At 39.2% G+C, this 10,157-nt stretch overlaps 2 protein-coding genes across 2 annotated transcripts; both read left to right on the plus strand.

Moving 5' to 3' along the window:
* The first annotated feature begins 1,920 nt into the window (after nt 1–1,920).
* Nucleotides 1,921–5,163, plus strand: LOC129280470 (XK-related protein 6-like). The gene is made up of 3 exons (XM_054916490.2): nt 1,921–2,836; nt 3,246–3,430; nt 4,346–5,163. The coding sequence occupies exons 1-3, from the start codon at nt 2,109–2,111 to the stop codon at nt 5,161–5,163; spliced, it is 1,731 nt and encodes a 576-aa protein (XP_054772465.2). The 5' UTR covers nt 1,921–2,108.
* On the plus strand, nt 4,394–10,117 carry LOC129279914 (XK-related protein 4-like). Its single transcript, XM_054915976.2, has 3 exons — nt 4,394–6,670; nt 7,127–7,311; nt 9,309–10,117. The coding sequence occupies exons 1-3, from the start codon at nt 6,258–6,260 to the stop codon at nt 10,067–10,069; spliced, it is 1,359 nt and encodes a 452-aa protein (XP_054771951.2). The 5' UTR covers nt 4,394–6,257; the 3' UTR covers nt 10,070–10,117.
* Nucleotides 10,118–10,157: the final 40 nt, after the last annotated feature.

Genomic DNA, 10,157 nt, shown 5'->3' on the forward strand with positions numbered 1-10,157 from the left:
GCAAAAATTTTGACACTTTTAATACAAAAATCCAATTTTGTGATAGATTTTGACATGATATCCAGATAATAATATATTTCACTCTTCTCTCTTTATATTTTTTTGTGGTCTGTACGCCACTGTGAACATGATTCTTTGCGGCTGTAGCGTGAAGGGTAAAAAAAAACGAGGGGCGCAGTAAAGCACATGTGCTAAAAAGCTGCTTTATATAAGTCCCGAGAGAGCAATGCGAGCGAGAAAAAAATCACCTTTTCATGAGGAGCTAACTTTGAGCTATTTTTTTGACATTATATTCAGTAACTAAAATTATATCCTACATTTTTCCTTTGCTTTTCTTTCCTCCTTTTTGTTATTGTTTGTAGACCTTTTTGGGGCCATGTCCCAACCCTTCCATACGCATTGCTGTGCGGTTGGGGTCCGGGGCGGAGCCCCCGGAACTTCTTGATATCAAATCCATTTAAACTTTGCAGATTGCCGCTATTTTAATCAAATGCGCGGGCATATACAAAATATAGCTTTTACACAACACATTTATTCAAGCAAGTTGCGTAATGAACCAAATATTTTGAGGAGGCAAAACATAGCAATGTGGGAAAAATTTGTAAAAAGTCGCCAGCGTGCAAAGCGAGCTGGAAAAAAATGCCTACTGAAATTAAATTATAATTATGTGATAGATTTTCCATTATATTCAGCAAATAACACATTTCTTTGTTTCCATTCATTTCATTATACGTTGCCTCCTATAATTTCTTTTATTTCCTCTTGGGTGTGGAACCAAGACCCCCCGCGCCTGTATGCCAGTGATTGAACGGGGGGGGGGCGTTATAGAGCCATTTGAAGGTTATATATGAAGAGCCCCTACTGCGTGGGGTCTGGGGCAAAGCCCCGGTAGCTTATTTGCATAAAATTTAGCAAGCTTATAGCACAATGTTGTATGCAGTCCATTTTTCTTCCCGCTCCTTAATTTCAATCATCGGCAGCCCGGTCGTGTTATTATTATTTTTTTTCTTGTCCCTTTTCTTTGTTTTCCAATTAAGCTTTTGACTATTACATTCTACCTTCGTTTCCCGCTATTTTTTGCCATTTTGTCATCTTTTGATTTATTTCCCACCGTGTTATTGCATGACATAGGCCTTTTTCGGAATGATTTGTTCTTTCTCAAATGTTCTTCTTTCGTACATTTTCCCGCTTTCCTTCCTTTTCCATTAAAAAAAAAGTTTTTTCTTCGTTTTCTATTCACTTTTCCCTTTCCTTTTCCCCTTTCCTTCCCCTTTCCCTTTCTTTCTCCCTCCTTTTTTCTTTTTCCCGTTTTTCTTTTATTTTCCCGGTGAAATCCGTCAGAGCGGGCATCTTCCCCCCCCCCCGCCTGTTACGCCACTGCTTGTATGATGACATTAACATGAACTTTGATGCATGATAATTTTTGAAAAGCAAGCAAAATTAGTAATATCGATGGTCTAATAATTGTTTGTATATACCAGTAGTACGTTTTAAAGCACAATTTTATGATGTAATACCCTCACAAGGAAAAGGAGTGCTTATTTTTTCTTGATCATCCTGCAGAGTGCTCAATCATTTGCATAGAACCGGCAAAAATATAGAGTGACAATTTTTGGACATATTTGCATTTACACAGAGTTTAGATACTGTTTTACCGTGCCAAACATACAAGTTCGTTTGTATTTCACATTTTGTTCTCCCCCTTTTCAGAAAGTTTCATTGACATATACACTCCTCATAATCCTGAAACATTTAGCATTGAAATGTAATTGTGAACTTTGGACTTCCAAGCGAGGGTAATTCGCTTGGACGACTTTACACATTGGAACCATTAAAAAAAAAGAACAAAGTTGTATTCCAATTCTACCTTTTGTCACTTCCATTCATGCATGAACAGGAATAAGAGTTTGATATGTTGTCGATATACCAGTACAGTATCTAACTCCGTCACCGTTGTCATGGTTGTTGTACGCATAGATCACCTCAATTTTATAAACAGGATATTCAGTTGAAATGTATAAGGTAACCATGGTTGAGTCTGGCTAAAGTTGATCCCCGCATTGATCAACCTAAGATATGCCCTTAAAGTCTAGCTGAATCGTCGCAAAATGGCATCAATCGTCGTCAAGGAAGGTGACGGTAAACAGGAATCGAATGGAGATGAACGTAGTCATGGTAGTGTTTATGTGGATAGCTTTCCATCGCCGGAACTAACAACGCATCCTTGCAAAGCTGAATGCGACAACGTCCAACCTCAAGGTTCACCACCAAAGAGTCTGCTACTTCATGACGAGAAACACTTTCAACGAAATCAAGATGTTCCTGGTATTAGTACTATCAATGACTCATCGGGGAACCCAATATCTATCGAGCTTAGATGTGACATTAACCAAGAGCAAGTACAGACCGAAGAAAGCATAAGGTTCCAAGGAGAAAATCAGAAAGAGTCTCAGAAGAACCAAGAAGATCATGTAGCTGTTGGCATTGCAAACGAATCGCAGCTATCGCCACCTGTCGAATCCGAATCGAACATAGGACGTTTCTCAAATGTTGACGCCACATTTGTCTTAATTGGGATATCGCTGTATATTGCGGACCTGGTGACGGATATTCTTGTCGGTGTGCAGTACCTGCGGCAAGGCGATGTACTTTGGAGTGTCATGACTTTTGTCTTTGTGTTTGTGCCGTCATTGGTCTTGCAGTGCCTTAGCTTTCGATGGTTCATCTTAGATCTTGATGACGACACAAAGTACAAATCAAATTCGTCCTTAAGAAAGCTTTGGGCCTGGTTTAAGTGGCTATTGACTCATGTCTTACAGCTCGGAGCCATCAAAAGGTAAAAAGTACTATCTTTACTATCAACTAACACCAAGAACCAAGATTGTTACATTTTAATGAACTATCGCCCTTTTTCCCCAAACGACTGCTTCGTCATGTTCGTCGGAATTTTACTTTCTCAAAAAAAAAATTAAAATAGAACATCATGATTTTGTTGTAAAAAAACCCCGCTTAAACGAAGGGTCTGTAAGTATAATTTTAGTAATATCAAGCAAAGGCGTTGTAAACTGAATAGTAGACGAAACTCGCCGGGAAATAGTGTTGTGATCCTTAACAATGACATTCACAATAAATTGTAATCATAGATATCTGGTCAATACCGAACCAATCTGTCACTATCAAATAGCCTAAAATGTGTCTATCAAATTATAAGTGATTTTTATTACAGTGGAGTTTGCTTGTTTCAGATACTGGAGTGTATTCAAGTTCGGCATACGTAGTCGATTAGACGCCAAATACTACCGTCGGATGATTAGTGAGCGTCATGACGTCACCATGTTACGTCTCCTAGAATCATTCATGGAATCGGCTCCTCAGCTTGTCCTACAAGTTTACATCATGGTGGAGGAACAGGAACTCTACTGGCTTACTGGTGAGAGAAAACAAACTTATTTTACATAAATTTGATAGTGATAGATGGGGGAAAACAAAATCATGTAGAGCCAACTCGACTTGATTTATCCCCCTCAAAAAAATAAATATATAAAATAACTGTCTTCGAGTCTGATAAAGAAGTCGAGGCTAAGAGGTACCCACGAAATGAATCATGTAAATGCATGGCCAAGGTTTAATAACCTAACCTGTCCTACTTTTCCTCTTGTATTTTATTAGCGTATTTTGTTCCTTTCATGAAAAGCCGCACTTCTATCGATAAACGATCCAACTGGGAAGCATTTTTTTAATGTGAAAGATTAAATTGTCGAAAAACTAAATTTTAGCCTTTCCACAATTTAATGACATTTACTGGAGTAAAGGGAACAAATAAACCAATTTCTTATGTTTATTGTGGGCTTACTGAGATGACATATTATTGTGTGTGTGTTTTTATTTTTTACTCTTTAATCAAATGTTTTTAAATACTATAAAGATCATTTTGGAAACCCCCTCGGTACTTTCTGTACGATCTGGAAATCTTTTATCCGTGATGTTTAAGATCAGGTTGACAAATCCTGAATAGCTTATAGCCTTTAGCTAAATGTGAATAAGCCATTATAAATAAAATATCAAAGATGAATTCGGATCGAAAGAGTGGATTTGTATGTGGCATATTTTCTTTGTTGAAATTAAATGATGAGAACGTAAAATTTGAAATAGAACAAACGTTCTGACAATTACGGACGATAAAATAATATCAATATTTTAAGCTCATCCGATAAACTTGAGGATTATCAAGCAGAAAGGGGTGCATTTTATCTACGCTGACCTATGTATAATTACGTAAGATTAGACAGGTGCGCCATGAAAACGTGACCACTATCTTTTTTTCTGTCTCTCTTTCGTATTCCAGCTACATCAGCCATTGTGTCTCTACTCTCCCTTTGCTTTTCCCTTGGAATATACCAGAAAGCCTTACGAGACAATCTCGAGTACAGCGATCCACAGGCCAACAAAGGAAAGCTTTCTTACGGTCACGTGGTGCTACTTATTTTTTGGCGCCTTTTTACCATCACTTCACGAGTTCTTGCAATGGCACTCTTTGGCTCAATCTACGAGTGGTGGGTCTTCGTGCTAGCCGCAGCTCACTGGGCAGTGATGACAGCATGGCTGGTATGGCAAGATACATCATTTCATGAATCGAAATGCGATGAGATTCCCTTTGATGCAATCATAGGAATTGTCCATATCTTCTGTTTCTTTAACATGAAAGGAGGTCCGACGAGATACAGAGCTATTATCTTTTACGTTATTGTGTTCATTGAGAATACTGTAATGTTTGGGTTCTGGTATGCCGAGACGGACTCCCAGGAGGAAAGATACGGCTTACCGGCGTTGGTATTCGTTTGGGGCGGCTTCTTCGTCGGTATCTTCTTGATGTTGCTCTATTACTACTGCTTCCATCCAGAGAAGATTCCCATCTGCCTGTGCAAAGGCACCTCCGCATATGTCCCCAATGCACAGAGTGGTGAGGTCAGAGGTCCAGATGTGCAGAGAGGTGCAGGGGACGAAACGGACGGAAGCATAGAGGTTGATGGTGTACACATAGCAAACGCACATTCTCTGTCCAACGTGGGGGGAACAGTAACTTCGACAGAGACATCTGGAGACGACAGGTACCGGTACCTCTTCTCCTACAAGTGGCGGCGTCGAATTCACCCCAAGATATGACATATTGAATGCTTCAAGTCCAGATACGAACCTTTCATAGGTCTGCATTGACCTCGTATTTTAGTAGGAAACCCACTGTGATCTTCCCAAACCACGCTCCGATATTGATCTGTCTCTAACGAAATAGTATGAACAATGAAAATAAACTTGGGGTTACCTTCGGGAAAGACACTCTTCTGACTTTTGACAAGGTGCCTTAATAAAAGTACCATCATGGCCAGGGATTTTTGCAGTGATCTAACCATCCCGCGGGTGTTTTAGGTGTGACCCAGGATGGTACCGATTCATCTGAACAAGTAAAGAACGACATTTTTAGTCTCAAGATAGAAACAAATTCTCTCTTATATCAAGTGGGTGTGTTGTCAAGTGAACAATGTGCATCAAATGACAACTAGGATCTCTGCCGCATTACTTATTCCGATGAGAGAAAAATAATAACATTTATCAGATTGGAGTGCACACAGATTGCTTGAAGCTTAACCCTGTAAGGACGGTAAGGGCGGGGGGGGGGGGAATTATGCCTTCAATGCGTCGCGTGATTTTCTCGGAACACACAAAGATAGCGCCACAAAATTTTATGACTTTTTGACTTATTTCTTTGAAGTCTCAAGAAACTTTTGAGACCAAATCATTGACGTGAGGATAGTATCGCGACATCACGTGGCTTTTAAAGGAGGCAATGTCGTTCCGAAAATAGAGTTGATACACATAATCTGAATGCAGATAGACCTGGAAAGCGGCGCCAAATTATTTTGACCCCACCCTGACCTTCATATGCTAAACGAACCTGCAAATCTACTATACATGATAAATTTGTTTACTTTTCCAGGGTATGTACATTAATATGAAAACCAATATTTAAATGATCTCGCTGTGTTTTCTCGATTGTGGACTTTGGACCGTAAGCCTACTTTCAAAGGTGGTGTAAATGTTCTACTTCTCCTGTAGCATAATTGCATTGAAAATCAGGAAGAAATGAGCGGGGCGTGAAGTGAATGTAGATTGAGGAGTTCAAAACAGCCAGCTAGGCCTGTCAGTACTACCTACCTCTGTCATTGTTGGCTTTCTGCAAATTTTAAGATTGCTGCAAAACCATGTTCACAGAGGAGCATGATGATGGAGAAGACAGCAAAATTATCCCCGTTTCGGACATCAGTCAGGAGAAAACTGAAAAGAACAACTTGTACGGAGTGTCTGACGACAAAGGGAACTTCACCCTCATCGACGCGTTGTTCTTCATTGTTGGCATGGCGCTGTACATAGCGGATCACGTCACTGATATCGTTGTTGGAGTCCAGTATTGGAGACGAGGCGATACTTTATGGAGCGCCATGACGTTTGTCTTTGTGTTTGTGCCGTCCTTGGTCTTGCAGTACTTTAGCTTTCGATGGTTCGTTCTAGATACGAGAGAGAACGGCAAAGATGGACCCAAAGCTTTGAAGAAGCCGCTACGGGCGTGGTGCCAGTGGTTAATAACGCATGCACTACAACTCGGAGCCATCAAGAGGTATTATCCCAAAATATGAAGTCACTTCATTCTTTTCTTGATAGTCCGACAGTACATATTCTGTTACTTACTTAAAGACAAATTAGAATACTTATAATGAAAACGAAATCGGGCTCTTTTTATTTATTATTTTCAGTTATTGTTCAATTGGATTTATGAATAGAATTTTTCAAATCATTTCATTTCAGCCCTCCTTTTCTGGGTTCAAGGTGTAGACCGGTTTGTAAACGTCGGAAAGTGTATAATTTCAAGAGCTAGAATATTTACTTTCCAATAATCTTTTCTCCACTTAAATGTTGAATATAACGTGATTCAATCGCTGGGGGGGGGGGGGGATAAACATTTATTATATCCCAATCTACATTGTTGCTTCTCAGGTTCGTAACAGTCGAACCCAATATCAATCGATAGCCTTTAGTCTAACCATCCTATCAATGCAACCAAATTTCAATGCAGATACTGGCGCACTGTCAAGTATGGACTGAGGAGTCGTCGGGATATCAAATATTACAACATGATGATTTATGAGTATCGTGATCTCAGTATGTTACGTCTTCTAGAAGCTTTCATGGAATCGGCTCCTCAACTAGTTCTACAAGTCTACATCATGTTAGAGAGCGAAGAATTCCACTGGCTGACAGGTAAAAATCATAGTTCTTCACATTTGCACTCTTTAATAGGGAGTTTTTCTATGCGACGCATGACGGATTCGATAAAACAGTAATTGTGTTGAAAATGCCCGTCAAATAGCAATGAACACAGGACTTGTCGGATAAAACGTCCGACAAGTCCTTTCATGAAACGCCCCCCCCCCTGGGATAGCTTTGTCGATAATTGGTGAATGGGAGCAGCAGTTATGTCCTAAGTTTCGGAGCTGCCGAAGAATTTGCTTATTTGTCTAGAGGCAGGAATAAACTGCTGTTTTGATTTACTAATTTTCGACAAAGACTTCTTGGTTGTTCAATATTATGAAGGGCATTTGCCAATACAATTTCTGTGTTCTTGAATTTGCCGTGCGTCATGGAGCGAAAACTTCCTATTTACTCTACTTATTATTACAGCCTGATACCAGTCGAACACATTAATATTCACATGAATCTTTAAGGCAAAACACCGTGCTGACGAATGGAATCGGTATTGTCAAGACCTGAAATTGATTTTTTTTTCTCATGACAAGAATGAACAATGGGATTTTAAATTTCTTTGATATGTAAGTGTTTTTTATGGATATTATTTCAGCCGTGGTATAGATAAACTTTATCTGCGTAATTAAGCACATCATTTGGAAGTTTTCGCAACACTACGCAGACACTTTCTATAACGCTGAGAATCTATTGTCAAAAGCCCTTCAAAACAATTCAAGCAGCCTTTGTCGAAAATCGGTGAATCAAAACAGCAATGTCGTTCTGGACTCTGGACAAACGACATATTTGCAAACCTTCATGAGCTCCGAATATCAGGGCGATCTGCTGTCCCGGTTCACCTATTTTCGACAAAGTCCTCTTAGCTGTTCATAGTGGTTTGACGGGCATTTTCAATAGATTTACTACGTTGTTAGATCGGTCCCCGTTGCAATTGTTAAAACCCGCTATTCAAACATATGCAGTGAACACATTATACTTAAAAAAATATTGACACTTTGAAAAAGCCCTGGGAATTAAATAATATACAAAATATGGGTATTTTTTCACATATCTACTCGGGTTTGGGTCTCATCTATCCAATGAAAGTAAACGTTTTGACCTAATGTTACACTTGAGTGAGCACTGTCCATTTTTGTAAAGCTCGGCTACCTCGCAGAAATCCTGTTTGCGCACAAAAGCTCGTTTTCACGCTGTGTCAAGGAGAAAGGGCGAAATCAAACTTTCCCTGCGAAACATTTCTCTTACATTTCCCTTGCACTTTTAGTCAATTGAAATAAAACGGATATATTCAAGCATTTTGTAACAATTTTGCCACCCAAATTGAAATTTCATCACTTAGTAAGCACAACCTTTACCCTTCTTGTGCCAGCTGGATCTGAGGACATAACTGAATCTGAACAAAAGTTTAAATCTGACATCTCCAGCGTTTTTTCACTAAGTTTTCATCATTTAAAGTGGATTTACATTTCATTTTTCATTTAATACTTGTTTTTCCACACTTTTTCCGAGCTTGACAATGATAAACAAAATGAAAATCAAGCCTAAGCCATTTCATGTAAATCACAGCTCAGTGTAAAGCAAATATCGTCACGATGGCCTCGGTGTGTGGAGCGCAATGTACTCTTTGAATTGTTTTGGGCAAGGAAACAAGTTAAAAAAGGTAAAAGATATCTTCAAATCAATTTTACCAGCTGAATTCCACGTGTTCTTCATGATTAAGATCTACTTTTATTTGTATAACTATTTCAAAGTTCTGCGCAAATCATTTTTCACTAACTTTTCCAAAGTAAGTGGTGCTCACTCAAGCGGAAATATTTTTCGACAGTTATATCGTCATTTGCTTAAACGGATCTGTACCAATGTTAAAATGTAGAAAAGTCTTCAGGATTTTACAAATGTACAATTTTACAGGATTTTTCTAAGTGTAAACTTTTTTTTAAAAGCACTGTAGTGGGATTATACGATTATTATTTCAATCTTATTCTTTCTTTTAGCTGCTTCTGCTGTGGTATCCTTAAGCTCACTTGCTTTCTCTCTCGAAAGCTACCACAATGTTCTACGAGTGTCACGAAAGGACAGACTAAACATATCTTACCTCGGAGTGACATTTCGTATTCTTTGGCGTTTGTTCACCATCACCGCCCGAGTGATCGCCATGGCGCTCTTTGCATGCATCTACGAGTGGTGGTTACTCATTGTGGCTGGCGCACACTGGTTTGTCATGACAGCTTGGCTGATATGGCAAAAGACAGAATTCCACAACGCCATGCGGGATGAGATACCTTTCGATGCAGTTGTCGGAATCATCCACATCTTCTGCTTTTTCAACATGAAGGATGGACACACTAGATACAGAGCACTTGCCTTTTACGCTGTGATATTCATTGAGAACACCATTTTACTTGTTTTGTGGTACCAGAAGCAGGAGTCAAGGGAAAAGATATATGCGATTCCAGCTTTTGGTTTTGTTTGGGGTGGATTCTTCGTAGGACTCCTCTTTATGGCATTGTACTATACTTCTTGTCATCCCACTGATGATATACTATGTTGCATACCGCCGCCATGTAGCAAAGATCACCCAATTATCGCAGAGAAGAAAGAAATCAACGACACCCCCATACGTTTACAGAGCAGTGCTTCGTCGGAGACGAAATCCAACGCGATGCAAGCAGAAGACCCTAAACGCCATCGATACTTCTTTTCTCAGAAATGGACCCTTGATAAACCTCTTAATTCTGTCTCAAACGAATTATAATTAGATCACTGAGAATTATCTGAAATTAAATGTTCTTTTTTAACTTGAAAATAATTTGAGGTGTCTTTGTATGTGTCAATATATTTTT

The sequence above is a fragment of the Lytechinus pictus genome, chromosome 17 (genome assembly GCF_037042905.1).
Source record: "Lytechinus pictus isolate F3 Inbred chromosome 17, Lp3.0, whole genome shotgun sequence".
Lineage (NCBI taxonomy): Eukaryota > Metazoa > Echinodermata > Echinoidea > Temnopleuroida > Toxopneustidae > Lytechinus > Lytechinus pictus.